At 36.7% G+C, this 18,294-nt stretch overlaps 1 protein-coding gene across 3 annotated transcripts in view; it reads left to right on the top strand.

Moving 5' to 3' along the window:
- The window catches only part of cactin (cactin, spliceosome C complex subunit), a 282,033-nt gene that overhangs the window by 18,570 nt on the left and 245,169 nt on the right, over positions 1-18,294 (top strand). For all 3 annotated transcript variants that reach the window (XR_010952672.1, XM_067782147.1, XM_067782146.1), the window contains exon 2: positions 12,581-14,243. Coding sequence is in view for 2 of the 3 variants with exons in the window: in XM_067782147.1 (XP_067638248.1) it covers positions 12,581-14,243 (1,663 nt within the window). In the remaining variant the exon portion in view is untranslated. The remainder of the gene's footprint in view (positions 1-12,580; positions 14,244-18,294) is intronic.

Here is an 18,294-nt window from a genome sequence, read left to right as displayed (position 1 = left end):
TATTTTTTATTTTTATATAATAATTTTTTCAAAATTGTTGTGTCAGGATGAATATATATGTTAATAAATAATAAATATGTAATATGTTATATGTGTTGCGGGGCACTCGTATGTATTATCTATTTTATATGCTAGTCACTCATAGTATTTGTCTGCACTTGACTAAGTACACGTTTAGACACAATTTTTTGGCTCATGACTAAGTGCACTAATTTTATTAGTACTCAAAGCAGACCTCTGGTACACAGAAGAGGTTCGTGCATTTCAAAATTCGATCTGCATGTGCTTATATGAAGCGGTTGAAAATGTCTAGATGGTCTAAAGGGAACATTAAATAAAATTTTACCGAGCAGAAAAGGGCTATTTAGCATGCCTCTAATAAATTTTAGTACAAATAACACACCTACCATCTCCCTACGACTCCGTAACGTAGGGAGCTGAATAAGTTTTAAACGGCAGGAGTAGGGAGGAAGAATCCTTGAGGGGTCCCATGGTAAGTCCCTTGGCGCAAAAATCAGGAATTGCTTTTGAACCGACTCTAATTTGTCGCAGTGCGTCTGGTAACGAGGGTTCCAGATTATCGAGGCGTATTCTAACATTGGCCGCACCAAAGATATAAAGAGAGTGTTAGTACTATATGGATCATCGAATTCTTTAGACCATCGTTTGACAAAGTCCCTTTGGCTCTGTTCACGCAATCTTTTATGTGCAATTTAAAGTCGAGTTTAGGGTCCATCGTAATCCCAAGGTCTACAAAAGACTTCGTTAATTGTGTAATCATCAATCATATACTCGTAGGATTGGTATGATTTCCTTCTAAAGCACATGAACTTGCACTTCGGCAGGTTTAGTGACATTATTTTTACACTACACCATTCGACTAGGCTATTCAGATCCGATTGTAGATTTGATCTATCCATAGGTGAGCGGATAGGCATAAGAAGTTTGACATCGTCAGCGTACATTAGCGGCTTGCAGTACTTCAAAACATTTGGAAGGTCGTTAATGAACAGCAGAAACAGCACTGGACCAAGGTGACTGCCTTGAGGAAGAACACCAGAAGTAACATTTATAGCTTCTGACCTACAGTTATTAAATATAACTGTTTGTTTTCTATCCATCAAGTACGATATCCAAGATAGAAACAAAGGCGGGAAGCCAAAACGATCGAGTTTGAACAGAAGAAGTGAATGGGAAACTTTATCAAAAGCTTTACTAAAATCAGTATGAATTACATCAATTTCGCTATTAATCTTAAATCCGTTAAGCACATGAGTGGTGAACTCAAGCAAGTTAGTCACGGTAGATTTACCCGAGCAAAAACCATGTTGAGACAAGTCAATGATTGAGGATACCCTATGATCTAGTTGCTTTGTGACGATCGATTCAAAGAGTTTTGGAATTGCACTAAGCTTTGCTATTCCTCGGTAATTTGAAACACATGATGTATTCCCATTTTAGTAAAGTGGTATTATAAAAGACGCTATCCACTTTCTGGGAAATATCCCTTGCTAAAGGGATGCGTTAAAAAGACATATAAGAGGTATATACAGGAATTCAACACACGTTTTTAGCACAAGAGATGAAATTTCATCAGGTCCGCTAGAATAGGAAATTTTAGGCTTTCCAGATATCTTAGTACGCCTTCCGTATAAATATACGGAACAAATGCTGAATTAAGCGAGGACAGTTTGAATGGATAGTTCAATGGCGTAAAGTCATAGGCAGTGGAGTAATTAGAATTAAAGAAGGTGGCAAACATATTGGCAATTTCATTGTCATCATTAGAACATAGATCGTTAAACTTCATTACGGTTGGAAACCTCTTGGTTTTTCTTTTCGAGTTGACGAACGAATAAAACGACTTTGGATTAGAGGAAATTTTATGCTTACTCTTTTTTAAGTAATCCGCATAACATCTTCTCTGAAGCCTATTGTACCTGTGGCGCAGAATAGAGTATGCCGCATATTCACTTCTTGATCCGGATAATTTGAATCTCTTAAAAGAACGCGTTTTTCGATTTTTAAGATATTCCTGTTCTTTAGAGCTCCAAGCAGAAGTTGGAATTGCTGAAGGGGTGTTAGATATAGGTACGCATTTGTGAAATATCGCATACAAAGCATTGTTAAAGTGTGTACACTACTTTTCGACATCTTCATCGTAGGCGGGCCAAGACATTTTGGAAACCTCCTCAATAAGCACAGACCGATTAGCCTTCCTGAAAAGAAACCGGCCAGAAGACACAATCCGAATAGTTCTACGCTCCGGTGCATGAGATAATCAAAGTATAAAGCCAAAGCCGGATGGTATACATCTTCAGGCAGAACTATTGTATCGCATCGACTCACTGAACAATTCGACGAGTCATCTGAAAAAATTAAGTCTAAGCTTTTACCAAATTCATTATGAATCCTATTCAGCTGATAGAGGCCAATATCTGTAAAGGCATTTAGAAATTCATAGAATATATCGCGTGATGATGTGGGAACTAACAAACCATCAATAAGATTCCAAGACACACAAGGCAAATTAAAATCACCAGCCACGATGACAGAATCAACACACCTAGGCAAAGAAAATACCAACCTCACCAGGGAAGTCATGTTTTATGTTTTATATATATAGAAATATCTGACTGGGCGGAATATATAATTCTACAAAATATATGTAAATGGAAGAGAGTTTTATACTATTTTCACACAGACGGCTTATTGAATAATAAAGGAAGTTTTCTACATTAAGACGCTTATTGAGCTCAATCTTCCCTAAAAAATTCGAATCTATAATTATTTCATTAGTAGCTAATCGAATGCCTAATGAAGTCAAAAGCACAATGCAACTCTGTTGGCCGCGTTCCGATTCTTAGTTTTTGGTGTGTTCAGTGCTTAAAAATGACATTTGCCAAAGTAAATGTCATTGTCTGCATGGCGGAACTATACAAGGTGGCCGCATCGAACAGCTGATTATAACCTTTTTTATTTGATTTGATACATCAACTACCGGCGTAGTACGATTTTGACATTTGTCCATCGAATTTACAAGTACATGGAATTTTGTTTGTTTGTAGGTATGTCACCATGCTGCCACCTTGTATCGTTCCGCCATGATTGTCTGTCATATAGCATTGTCATTTTATTCGCTTGACATTTCATCCTTCATACTAATCGAGCAGTTACTTCTGTGTGAAAGCAAAAAAATTACGATTTCATTAGAAGGTGAAATGAGATCATTAAGTTTCTGTGCGAAAACAGTATTACTCTCACGCAAAGGAACTCAACATCATTAGAGTCTGCGAAATACATTTCCTCCGCAGGTAACCTGGTATGCAAGGCAATCAACACGCCACCACCAACTCTGTTTAGACGATATTTCCTAAAGATTTCATAAGAATGCGATAAAATTTCAGAATTAAACACCGATGGTTTCAGACATGTCTCAGTAAGAATCAGAACTTCGTAACTGAGGTCATAACTTCGTACGAAAGGATCCACTAATTTAGTATTAAGACCCCTAACATTCTGATAATAAATACAGAAAGTGGTATTGTCTGACAAATTTAGAAGCAATTGCTCGTTAAGACAATTGTTTAGAGAATTAGTTAAGTCTACAACACTACAGAATTTTCTCCGGGCTTCGGAAAAAACGGAAGGGTTTAATAATTACGTTGGTAGGCCACAGCGCAGCGTTAAAAAGTTTGCTGTAGTCAGATGCAAACACACGAATTTAAAATAAGACTCGCACCAGAGAGTTGACATCGACATCTCTCTTAGTCGATTTGAAGCAAGCTAATTTGGAGGAAGCAATGCCAAAGTGAAGAGAAATGTATTAAGCAATACTCTCTTCAGTAACTGACGGCCTAAAATATGAGAAATATATCCACTTATATTTCACAAACACATCCAAATCAGCATTGCCATTAGCCACTAACAAAAGCATGAGAATTAAGATTTAACTCTTTTACTGCATACGTTACTTGTTTGTGTACCGAAGTATTATTGGACGGCTCAGCTGCGTTGTTAGCAGCGGTAGCAGCGAGCAAGAGAATGGGAAGTAGCAGAGAACGATGTCGCAGTATTAGTTGTCGTAATGTTAGCAACAACTGTGGAATTAGAGTTGATAACATTACCACGAGTAACTTTGACTGTAGATTGCGCAGCTGCAATTGATTCTGATTTATTTGTTGATTTTGCAATATTATTGTTTTTTGCAGAAGGTGTAGATGTAGACGTAGACGTCTTTGGGTTTTTATTATTATTTTTAGTTGGTGGTGTAGATGTAGAAGTAGACGTTGTGTTAGATTTATGTGAGGATATAGCAGGTGACGCTGAATGTGTAGATGATTTAGATGTAGAGGCGGTTGAGAGATACTTTTTTGTTGTAGTATTGTTAGATAGCGTATTTGACGATTGCATTTGTTTATTTGCTGCAGGTGTGATTGTTGTTGTAGATATAGATGTTGGAAGCGCGTTAACAGTAGAAGTAGAAGTGGAAGTCTGACCGATACGAATATACGAAGGCTGAACAAAATGTTGCGTCGTGCCGTTACAGATAACAGATTTTCTCCACCATATTTGTTTTAAATTAAATTGATATTCGTTTTATAATCTAGCACCGAAATACAATGTTTCTATTGCATTAGACTGATTTTCTTATATTTCATCCGTACCGGAAAATTAATATCAACTATGCTCTGTACAAAGAAGATATTTAGGACATTAGCTATATCATATTTCTTCTCTATGCATTCACAATTAATTACTATTTTAGTGATATGTTCTTTTTTATCTGTTAGCTCTTTTAAACACTTCCCATCCGATTCATGTTCACGTCATTGTTAAGCACTCTGTCTTCCATGTATCTCTTCTTATAATTAATAATAATTTTGTATAATTGCTTATTTTTTTATTATATTTATTCCAGTACTTCTGGCAAGCTACAAAGCTCTAGCTTTCTTTAATGTAGAACTGTTAACTCCCGGTCATACCACCTGTTTCCCAGTTGTATTTGGTTCCTCTTGGGGTTAAATGGGGTTACACTAAAATGACAGCCCTTGGTCGGAAAAAATCCCGAGTCGATCCGGTACATAGAACCAGATGCCTTGGAAAGCGGGCTCCGTCAGTACCTGCATGACGTTGGTTAAAATATTGCTAAGCGCTGAAGTTTTATTTTCTACCCCATGACTTTGGTTAAAATATTGCTAAGCGCCGAAATTTTATTTTCTACCCCAGCATCAAACATAAATCTAAATTCCCAAGTTCGCAGTACATTCAAAAGATTTTCAGCACTATAGTTTTCCCATGAGATGGCAGTAGCATATGTTCTCATTTTGCAAGCTTTCGTTGTTGGCACTTCGACATAGATTGTCTCTTGATCTGAAATTCTATATTCGCTTATATTTTGCGCGGTACCGAATGAATGGCGAAAGCAAGTTTTCGAAGCCACGGACTCTCCTTTTTTTCGACGCAGCTTAACAATTTTTTGCTGATGGTGCATTCGTTGTTTTTTAGCTGAAGCAGCATTTCCAACCAATTTTTGTAGAAGCCACCCAAAAGTAATTGACTCTCCTGAAGCTTTAATGTGAGATTAAAAGAAAGTTCTAACACTTTCACAATATTTCCTAATAATAGCCAATCGTCATCAGATAAATTCTTAGAATCGGCTAGATTTCCGAAACAAAACTCTTTCAGCTGGCAAAGTCGGTTTATCATATTGTAACGAATTCTGAGGATTTCTGATATTTATGCACCTTCTGCTATTTTTGGAATCGCTAAACTGTTGAATAATTCACTCCAATATTCAGTATTGCAAACTGGTCTTTATTTAAATTACTTTGGGAATTGTACAATTATACTGCAATTCGCAACTAATAGCGTGTTTAAATCAAACTGATTAGTTATTACTCAGGTTGCGCTGCTTTTGTACTCTTGGTTTCCTCATTCACCCATTTCTCCTAAGGTCTAGTAATTTCGCGAACAGTTGTCTCACGTCTGGCATTATATTTTCCAAAGATTTTTATTAAGTATACTTCAATATCACGTACTTCACAACAGCGTGTTGAAATCAAACTGATTAGTCATTCCTCAGCTTGCGCTGCTTTTATACTCCCTGTTTCCTTGTCCGCATATTTCTCCAAAGGTCTAGACGTTTCACCGCCTTAATTTTTTGGTTGTTGCGTGATTATTTACTAACAGCCTAAAAAAAAAAAATAAATGTAAGGCGCGATAACCTCAGAAGAGATCTAAGGCCGAGCTTCTCTTCCAATTTGCGTCGTGCTCCTCTTGATTTTTCCCTACAAATTGGCCGGACGGGACCTACATGTTTTATGCCGACTCCGAACGGCATCTGCAAGGCAGATGAGTTTTCACTGAGAGCTTTTCATGGCAGAAATACAATCGGAGCGCTTGCCAGACACTGCCGAGGGGCGACCCCGCTTAGACAAATTTTCTTCTAATTGAAAAATCTTATTTCTAAAATTTTGATGTTGCTTTGCCCGGGAGTTGAACCCAGGGCATACGGTGTGATAGGCGGAGCACGCTACCATCACACCACGGTGGCCGCCAGTACTAACAGCCTAGAGATGCTAAAATTCGCCACAATATGATAATCAATCAAAAAACCATACTACTAAAATAAAATGATATATACGCGTATACATGTAGTTACGTACCATAAAGTGGAGCCCTTAGAAGTTTCACAACTGCAGGCGCTGTTTATTACTTCCAAACCACAGCTTTCCAGAAAATCTTTCACAGCTAGTTGAAACGTGTGTGCTGCAGATTTCATGGATATACATAATTTGCTCACCGACAATCGGTCTTAAATCATCGCTAATACATTGTTCCAATATCGCGTTTTCACTTTCATCATCCTCGTTATCGCTGACCGTCTCTGACAGAAGCTCAACCGCTTTAACTAAGTTGCTTCCGTTATCACTAGTTATGGCATAAATTTGTTCTTTTGTTATTTCGTAACTAACCATTACTTTTTGAATTATTTGTTTTTTATTTTCAGCGGTAGGACGGCGCCGTATTTCTTCCATAGCAATTGTAATTATTTCAATTTTTCCGTTTAGGAAGATTTGAGCATTAATACAAAGGACCGCGCGATCACTTCGAGTTGCAGCAACAATCTTGAGGCATATCATTTTTCCACTTAAAATTTCTTTAAAAAAGATTTTAATTTAGCAAATTTTTCATCTCCCGACTGCATTATGTTCTTTGGTGTTATCTTGTTCATATTTTATCCATCAAATATTTGATTAGAAAGAGTTTGAAAAGATTCCGAGTCGAAAAACGAAAGAGGCAATGATTCTTAGGTGATCATTCTTTGGCACGCATTAGAGACCCCATTTTGGGTCATTTCACAATTAAATTAAATTTTTTTATCTTTTGAATCTGTTGCAGTTCTTGATATCTTTGATCTTTGGTGGTATAGTCTTGATATAAATGAGCATGTTTTCTTTGTAAATGAAATGAAATTTGTATTGAAATTGTGTTGAAACTTTTGCCCACAAACCTTGCATTTCCCAAATCTATCATCGAATTCAAAATAATGACGTATACAAATGTCACGTTTGCGCCCATGGTTACACTTTAAAGTAAAAATATTATAAAATACATATAAGAAGTGCAACACTATGACTAGTGCTCCTACCTGGGACTAACTGGCGCTTAACTATATAAGTTCAAACAAAGAGATGATGGGTAAAATGATAACCTTAACCCTAAGGTTATTTCATCTTCCCGTGCTCTGATGTATGCAGATGATGTAAAAATATGCTATGTTGTTGTTGTAGCAGTGATTCGCCCCACCCAATAGGGGCGGCCGATCACAAATTGTCATCAATATCCAGTCCAAGGAAACTTGCTGTTTCAACAGAGGTGGACCATAATGTGAGGGGTGTTAGAGGCGTTGGTTCCACATTACAATTAAAGAGATGGTTGGTGTTATGTGGGGACACATTGCAATCAGGGCATACATTTTGTATGTCGGGGTTGATTCTGGATAGGTAAGAGTTTAAACTGTCACAATGCGCCAAATCTTGCATAAAATTTATTCTTCATATACTACGTACGTATATGACGCCTAGGGCTTGTTCGTTTAAATATACTTAGATTACAAGGAAGCACACTTTTTAAAGGCGTAAACTATTGCCGTTGACGGCCAATAAGCATTGAACTTTTTGCACCATCTGTTCATGAGTATGGAAACGTTAATGTTTACGGCAAACCCAATTTGAAAATTTCGGATTATTAAATTTAAAATCAAATGAATAAAATTAAGGATTTGATATCAAATGCATAATCATGATAAATGCATTGACTAAATATGTATATTTAGCCTTAAGAGACTATACATACCAAACTGAATGTTATATACACATATTAATTAAAAGTGTCCAACCATTTTTAATTGCCCTTATCGAAAATTAGTACATTATACATACATAGATATATAAGAGTTCTTTAATTTTCAACTTCGCAATTAAACATACTACGTATTTTAAATAATTAATTTAGAAAAGTTCAGTATGTACCTTTCCGATGGTATGAGGCCCATTCTGAACTGCATACAAGCTTTTAATATAGTTTTTATTATATAACCTTCTTAGGTTAAACGCGTTGAAACCATACAAATAATTTGTTTTGTCCAGATGCAGGTAAAATTCTTTGAACATTCTCAAGAATACTGTAGAAGTTTGACAACAATTGCAATTGTTTGAAAGCATAGTATATTTATAGCTAAGTCTGACTGGACACTGCCTTCTGGCGTCACATGCCTTTAAATTAGTTTTGGTCAGTGATAGCAGATGTAGGAAGTGCGGGTTGGAGGAGGAAACGATCGAACACATTCTGTGCTCGTGCCCTGCACTTGCCAGGCTAACACTCCAGCTATTAGGAGTGATGCAGCTGTCAGATCTAGGAGCAGCAAATGGCTTAAGTCCTAGGAAGCTTCTAGTATTTGCCAAGAGGGCGGAGTTATTTTATAACATATGTCCTGGTGTTTGATAGGGTTTTTCAGTTTGGTCGTTAAAACAAACTTCTGGTAACACTACGGACTCAGTCAGTCTATGTGAGGTCCTCATGGACCGGCCAGTTCAACCTACCTACCTATAGCTAAGTCTGCGAAAACAGAGAGCCGTTTCTTATTAAAAGCTTATACTATGTTCAAACAGAAAAATAAATTGAGGCTATTTCGATTTAAATTGAGTGGTGTTCATACAACTCTATTTAGCTTACACAATAGTAGTTTGATAGCTGGTTGGCTCATCTCTACAGTAACAACATATCTCTGTTGAGACTGTCAAAATGTGCGTGTTGGTATTAGGTGAATGGAATGGAATGAAAACATAAAACTTTGAAATTTTTGTGTGTTGTAAGAAAATGTGTTCAATGTTTTGGTTTCATTTTGATTTTGCCAACTTATTTTGACAGTCTCTACTCCAGTGAAATGAAAGACATAAAATCAGCTGATGAAATGAGCCAACCATATAGTTCAGCCATGCGTAAGTGACGTTCAAATATACTCAATAAACACACTTTACAATGTTGCATTTGCAGGTTGAAACAATTTATTACGCAATTTTTTTTAAATTGGCAATTTATTATTACAATTTATTATATGACAAATTGCGTAATAAATTGCCCAAACAGTATAAATTGCCAATTTGGTGTGTGTTTGAACCTAGTATTAGAATTCTTCTTTAAATTTTCCCTCTTACAAAAAAAATTTGTATGTGAAAACATAAGAATTGCTTGCATGAGCTGTAGGGTTACATTAGTTAAACAAAACAAACAAAAATTGTATAATTTTGGATTTTTTTTTTTTAATGAACTGTAAATAAAAAGTTTGTAACAATGGGAATGCTGATGTCTAGATTTATTTAGAAGGCACTTAGCTAATCAGGTAAGGGGCCACTGAAATTCAGGTGCGTCGGTGGCCATAGTTTTTGAGGGTGGGACAAAGCACCGGGCGTCGCAACAACACCCGCGGCGCCCCCTATGTATATTCGGCCCTTTTATTTTTATTTCTTCCTTATCTCCAGCTTTTTTTTTGTTTCCGCGTTGCAACTGGTCGTATCCGGTTTGAAATTTTCTTTTTTTTTGGTTTCCGTAATTTCAGTTCGTAATTTTCCGTTGCAGTTTAATTTTAAATTCAGGTATCATTTCTCGGTAAATTTTCTTGTTATGCATTTAGATTTGCTTTTTTTTTTTTGAATTTTTGAATTTTCAATTTGAATGTTTTAACGGCATGTCCGTGGCATCCGGTTTAACCTGATGTCGTTTTAAAGGCATGATATGACATTTTCTGTTTATGGCGCAGGACAGCAAGGTTGGCAAGAACCCAGCACAGCCGACATGACTAGACACTGTGCACCACGATATCATGCCTACTGCCTTCCTTGCTGATCCACTGTAGATGCGTTTCCATAACAACGCTCAACTTGTATGGCGTCATCCAGTGAGTTTTACAGCTCCGGCTCACGCTCAATCATCACGGGAATGCTCTGGATCATCCAGAGACTTGAGAAGCAGATGTCGTGATATTTTCGCACACGTGAAATGTGATAGGCAGATGTCGCCGCTTTTTCATTTAACTCATATGGCGAAAGCCTAAGCAGTGACATCTATTTTTGAAAAAGTAGATTTATTAAAGGCAGCGTTGCCAAGCTAAAGACAATTACTTAACAAATTATCTGGCTCACAAATTGTACCAGCTTCTATCTGGCTCAAATCGTTGTTGTTGCATTTACATGCAACATTATTTATCTGGCTCAGGCTTTTTGCCACCGGATGATGGCAGTAAACAATGTCAAATTCTTCTTCTTATGATTTGTTGGCAACAAAATTTGAGAGTTGGCTACTTTTCAATATCAGATGGCGCCAGTGTCGCTCATTCTACCGTTCACCATAAAAATGAGTGCAATCTACTCATAATGCATAAGCTTGTGTTAAACTCATTTATAGGAAACCCTGCTTATAGCTGAAGACATTGGGGCTTTATCGGTAACCGTATCGGTAACCTTATAACAGCTGATTCGACCAACCTTATGAGAATCAATGCAATCGATTATTGGTGCTGCTAAGGTCGTTACCGTATCGTAGCCAACCAATTGGGTTTTGGTTTACCGTCGTAACGATAAACAGCTGATTTCGTTAGGGATACGGATACAGCAATACGACATGCGGCACAAATGACTCCGGTTTATATTACAGCTCCGACACATAAGCAGTTTTTCATATAGATGAGTTTAACACATGTTTATGCATTATGAGTAGATTGCGTGTATTTTTATGGAGAATGATAGAATGAGCGACACTAGCGCCATCTGATATTGAAAAGTAGACAACTCCCCAAATTTGTTCTAAGCAAATCATTAGAAGAAGAATTTGACATTTGCTTTGGCTAAGGGTGTTGGCACGCTTTGCATGTGAAATTATTTTTCCCACTGTTTGGTAAATTTTCTAACATTTTTCACAATTAAAAAGTACAATATAACAATCGAATACGACACAAAATATGTTAGCAAGTATTTTTGTTGTATAGGGAGAATGTTTACAACAGTGCCTCGCAAAATTTTGTATGTGAATGGGCAAGGCGTAATAAACTTCAATTGATAAGTCTGAAGTTCCTTCTTATTTACAAACGCAACATCTTGATTGATTGTGGCGATATTATTGGAATGCATAAGCTTGTGTTAAACGCATCTATATGAAAAATGTCATTGTGTCACCGCCTTGACGGTGCTATAACGTAATTGTGCCGGAACAAAACGTGCCCAATGGAACAGTTTTTCGCGGATAATTTTTAAACGAGTTAAAAAAGTTAACTTCCGATTTCGTATTCTTGATCTAGACGTGAATACGCTTGTTTTGATACCACACACGAAAATAGGCCCAATTTTAGGGTGGGCTCCTGAATGCACAATTACCAAAACAGCTGATCTTTTGTTTACACGCGCAATGCGCAATCTTCTGTGTGTGATTTGTGATAAAACCGAATGAAAATTCGTTCGATCAGCTCTTTCGACCACAGGTGAAGCTCGAATTCGTCTCATAATAGGGGCCCCTGTCTTGTATGGTAAAGCGCCAAATACACGACACGAACATTTCCGCGAACATTCTCGTTATGTCATGTTTCTGTGACCTTTTCTGTCGTGTATGGTGGTGTTTGCCAGTTCGCGCGTGTATGGCGAAATAGCTCATAACCGTAGTAATTTCTGAACGGAACAGACGTGCGCGGAAAAGTAAAATGGACAATAAAAAATGTCTGAGTTATATATATATATATATATATATATATATATATAAGATATTTTGTTTACGCTTAATTGCCACAGCGAGCAATATTGCTGCAGCACAATTGTTGTCCTTATTCATCGCTGTCTGAAAGAGAACTAAAGTTCGACCAAAAGTTCGTATGGTGTATGGCCAAGGTTGCGAACAAGATTGCGGAATGTTCGCGGAAATGTTTGTGTCGTGTATTTGGCACTTAAATATTCGTGCAAAAGTATCGCTTACAAATATTTTTGTTATCGGAACTTCTTGTAGTTACTAATATCGTTTCATCCCTAAGTAGCTTTTCTAACTTTGCAATGTCTCGTCGTGGTGGAACACCGCCTACTGCTCGTAATAATTCATTGTCGCTATTGAAAATATTAGAAAAACGAAGATTAAAAGATAGTTTAGAAAAAAAGCGCATTAAGGATGACATTAAGGCAAACGAAACACCCGAAGAAAAACGGGCTAGGAGATTACGTGAACGTAATGCCAAGGAAAGTAGACGGCGCGAGCGAATGGGTTGGGATATAGAATATCAGCATTACACAAATCAAGACAATCCCTTTGGAGACTCTAACTTGACATCTACTTTTGTTTGGAGTAAAAAATTAGAAAAGGAAGGGCTTCAAAATGTTACAACGGAAACTGTTGATATTATTTCACGACAAAAGTTGTTAGAAAACAGACTAGAGCTCGAAAAAGTAAAGAAGAGGCGAATGGAGCGCGAGCTAGAAAAACAAGTACGCGAAGAACAATCGATTTTACAGCAAAGAGTGAAGGAAGCCGCGCAATTTCAAGAATGGGAGTTGCAAGAAGACCAATTTCATTTAGAACAAGCACGGTTACGGAGTGTTATTAGAATACAAGATGGTAGAGCAAAACCAATTGATTTGTTAGCACAGTATTTATCCGGATTTAAGCCCGAAGATACAAATGAAATACAGATGCATGAACCATATACCCTGTTGAACGGTCTAAGCCAAAAGGATCTTGAAGACTTGCTGGTTGACATTAAAATATATGTTGAACTTGATAAAGGCAATAATATTGACTTTTGGAATGATATGACTGTAATCGTAGACGATGAATTGTTTAAACTTAAAAAGAACGCAGATAATTTAAATCAAAGTGAATCCTGTGCGCGTAGGGAAGGAATACATGATTGTGTAGCAAAAGATGTTGCTGAAATTTTCCGAAAGAAAAATACAAAACAATTAAATGAATTACGCTCTAAAATAGAAAATAAAATTAATGCAAGATCATATGGTGTAGACATTAGCTATTGGGAAAGTTTACTTTCCCAATTAAAGGCACATATGGCTCGTGCTCGGCTACGAGATAAGCACCAGGAAAATTTACGCCGAAAACTCTATGTTCTCAAGACGAACGTAGATCAACATATCTCGGTTAGCGCATCAACGGCTCAGATGTGTGAAGATAATAGCACTTCAAATTTCGATTCAAATACGGATGACTCCAAAGCAGTTCAAAATGATATACTTATCCTACAACGTTTTTTCGAAATGTATGTCGATGGAAGATATAGTCCTACGTATGTACAAAACCTTGAACTTGACAATACGTTGCCAGTTACCACAGAAGAAAAAAGCTTTTGGGAGATTGAAAAATTGAGATCTCAAGTCTTGGAATTAGATTCAAATAAAGACTCTATTACGGACGAAGAGAGAAACATGTCCAAAGCAATGCGAAAAGATATGACTAAAGAAGAGTTTGAATTTTCAGTAGAAGTGCCACTGGAAGTTGCTCAAATAGCCTCAGATAAATATCGCCCTCGGAAACCACGATATTTTAATCGTGTACACACTGGATTTGAATGGAATAAATACAATCAAACTCATTACGACATGGATAATCCTCCACCTAAAATTGTTCAGGGCTACAAATTCAACATCTTTTATCCGGATTTAATTGATAAAAATACCACACCTCAATATTTTTTGGTAAGAACTTAGTTTACTTATTAATTAATTTGTATGTTATATTGGGGATTTGCTTTGTCTAGCATATGTTGCAAGGATTATTACTATTATTATTTATTAACTGCGTAAACGTTTTAATCCCTCAGGTACAATTTAGTTATTCAAAGGAGGCAATCCTAGCACTATCTGATTGGATTATAAAATGTTCTTTAATATAATATATTTTAGTCTTCAGTCTTTGAGAGACCAGAGTTGTTAACAAATGCAATAACCCCGGAATGAATTTCCATTTATAATGCAGACGTTTTTTGGAGTAATATAATTTAATTTATTTGGTAATGTGCAGTTTACGGTAGCCACCGAAATTTGGGCCAAAATTTTCGAGTGAGGTATCAAAAGGCGTATTCACGTCTAGATCAAGAATTCGAAAGCGGAAGTTAACTTTTTTTTCCCGTTAAAAAGATTAACGAAAAACCGAAAAAAGACCCGCGGGACCCTCCGAAACCGGGGGTGGGATCCATAGTATTTTTGCGCAGAACACCTTTCTGCGTTGGCGGCCTTCGGCCGCGCTTATACAAAATAACCATGGGCTACGCCATGCCTAGTCCGGGTGTGTGGTATAAACGTGGCTACCGCCACGGTGATGCACAATTTTTTTGTGGGTACAAATACAACAACAACCACATTTAAAATCGCTAAATTCAACTGCAAATATCTCCGGACAGAGAAAAAATTTTTCTTTTCCGCCTTCGGATTATTATTCTCGAGATTAATACGCGTCTTTTGATACCTCACTCGAAAATCTTGGCCCAACTTTAGGGTGGGTGCCGTAAACTGCACTACTACCATTTATTTATTATTACGGCTGTTTAGGCCTAAAACTTAAATCACTAAATACAATTCATTAATTAAAATTACTTAGGTCGGAATGCCATGTGATTCCGATCAGCATGTTTATTAGCATGACAAACTGACGAGTCTGGGAGTCACTCTTTTAAGTGAGGTTAGAAAGGGCGCGTGTCCAGTCCCCCCCTGCTGCAAGTTTTGTTTGGCCTTATTTTATTTTATTTTATCATTGATATCTCAAAGTGATAAGTAATGTTTATTGGAAGGTTGGAAAGAACGTGTTTCCAATCCTTTCCCGAATTACGCTGAAAGCACGTTGTGTCCCATCAATTTTCTGTCAGGCGATCCATTTACGGTTAATGATTCTGCAGCTTAAGGCTTAGCTGGTTGGGCATTCTCCATCATGTGGCCGTACATGAAAAATCAAAAATAAGGACAATTAAAACAATTTTTTCTTGAATGTTTTTAAATTATTACTAGTTTTATATGATTAGGAAGTTCGTTAAAACTTTTTAACCCTTTATAAAATATATTTTGCTTGTTCAGTTCTGTTTTAAAGAGAGGACGTCTGAAATTGTTGTTTTCTCTGACTACGTATGAGTGTGTTTCATTAACATAAATTAGTTTATCACTCCAGTACTCAGGCAACATTCCAATATTCATATTAAACACAATTTTCATACTGTGATAAAATATCAGCTGTCTTACGCTGAGCCAATTACGTGTTTTTATTGGAGTGTTATGTCATTTGCATAACCTGTAGCTTATCCACTTGTGCAACGCTAGCAATAAAAAATATTGTTGGACAGTATATAAAGTGCGGCTCAATTATGGATCTGTAAACTTTCAATTTTTATTTTATTATTTCCAGAATATTTATTTATTTATTTATTATCTACCGGACATAGTCCTCACAGACATGTAACAACTTAAACAAAAATTATCGAGATAGAAAAATATATGGTAATAATTTATAAATAAAACGACATTATAACAAAAATGTTTGTAAAAAATTCGCTACGGCTTAAATAAAACTATGTAAAAACATTTATATATTAATAGGAATACTGAAACATATTAATTGAAAAGAAAGTAATCAATAACATCAGTTTTAAAATGTTCTTTACATGAGTTAAAATCGGCATGATTGCAAACAGAGTTACATAAGGAGATCATTCTGTGAATAGGTTCATTATTTCCAAAATTCGTTCTACGCGTTTGAACGTAGAAAATGTATTTTTCCCTTAGACACCTTTCAGGTGCATAGAAGGGGAGAAGAAAAAGTAGTTCCGGAGAATCGATTTTGTTGTCGTAAATGTCTTTGATAAAGAAAATACCACAAATTTTCCTTCGAATATTAAGGCACTGAATATTTAAAATTCTACATCTTAGTGCATAAGATGGCATCGATTCAAAAGTGAACATTCGTCGAAGGGCGAATTTAGTGAATCTCCTTTGAACTCTTTCTAACCGTCTGGAATGTGTTTCAAAGTCTGAGTCCCAAATGATGCAGGCATATTCCAAAGTGGATCTTACAAGGCTAATGTAAAGACTTTTCAGCGTTAGCGGATCAAAAAAGTCTTTGGAATTACGTTTGAGAAAGCCGAGTTTTGAATTGGCAGCACTGATTATGTACTCCCTATGAAAGTCGAATCTAAGCTTCGAGTCTAAGTATACTCCTAAATCCTTAACAGTAGTTGTACGATTGAATGAGTCGCTATCGTTAAAGTAATAGCTGTTCATTATGCATGCGTTTCTCCGAGTGAATGTGATAATGTTACACTTGGAGAAATTCAAGAAAAGATCGTTACTATTACACCATTTTATCAATTCCAAGATGTCTTGCTGTAGCTCTATGCAGTCGCTAATGTGTTTAACTCTGTAATAAAGTTTTAGATTATCAGCGTACATCAAGCAACTACAAAATTTAAAACATTGGCAGATATCATTTATAAATAAAGAAAAAAGTAAAGGGCCCAGATGACTACCTTGTGGTACTCCTGATGTAACGATTATAGATAGGCTTGGAGAGATTGCTGCCGATCTTTACTATTTATTTCCTGTTTTGGAGATACGACTCAAGCCAACTTAGAGCGTTGGAGTGGATTCCGAGTTCCTCGAGTTTATTAAGTAAAAGATTATGATTGAGACTGTCGAAAGCTTTTACGAAATCAGTGTACAGAGTGTCCACTTGTTCGCCGTCCTCAATCGCATTAACCACAAAATTAACAAATATTGTGAGATTTGTGCCGATGGATCTCCCTGGATAAAAACCATGCTGTTGAGGAACAATATAGTTTTTAAAAACTGCAAATAACTGGTCATTTACAATTTTGTCCAGCAGCTTTGGGATGATGGATAGCTTAGCAATGGGTCGATAGTTGTCTACCTTGTTTCGAGGGCCAGACTTATAAATTGGCGATAAGAATGCCACTTTCCATTCGTCAAGGAAATTACCACATTCAAGGGACTTTTTAAAGATTTTAGTAAGAGGCGGATAGAGTGAAACCGCACAATTCTTTAAGAACAAGGGTGGCAGAAGATCGTATCCAGCCCCCTTAGATACATCAAGGTTCATAAGGGACTCCAGGACTTCTTCCTCTGTAACCGTGAACTGACCAATATTTACAGACTCCACTATGGCAGATGTATCACATGACGTACTAAGTGTCCGGAACCTGTTAAATACCGACCCGAAGAAGTCGGCAAAGAGCTCACATGCTTCCTGAGTTGAGGAAGCAACTTTGCCTCCAAACTCCATTGATTTCGGCATACCGTTATATTTTCGTTTTGAGTTAACAAAAACCCAAAAAGACTTCGGGTTGGCTTTTATGTTAGTCTCAAGCGAATAAATATATTAATCATGAAGGAACTTGGATAGGCATTCGTCGTCGTCAGCATAGCAAGTTTTCTTAAATTTTTTATGCGCTTTGTTTCGTTGGTTTTTTAACCTCAAAAGTTCTTTTGTGTACCATGGGAGATTGAAAGATCTCTTTTTTCTGTGGGCTGGGACGTATAAGTTAAGGCTTTCTTCTGCTACGCTCTTGAACTTCATATACATATTTGATAAGTCTAATTGCTCAAAGATTAAATTCCAATCAATGGAGTCGAAAAACGCATTCAGAGCCGTAAAATTCGCCTTATAAAAATTTAAGTAGTACTCTGGTTCAATGGAGTTATTTTCGTATTTATAGAATGAGAACTGGATAGAGATTGCTTTGTGATG

This window comes from Eurosta solidaginis, chromosome 4 (genome assembly GCF_040869045.1).
Source record: "Eurosta solidaginis isolate ZX-2024a chromosome 4, ASM4086904v1, whole genome shotgun sequence".
Lineage (NCBI taxonomy): Eukaryota > Metazoa > Arthropoda > Insecta > Diptera > Tephritidae > Eurosta > Eurosta solidaginis.
This window is presented reverse-complemented; position numbering and strand designations above follow the sequence as displayed.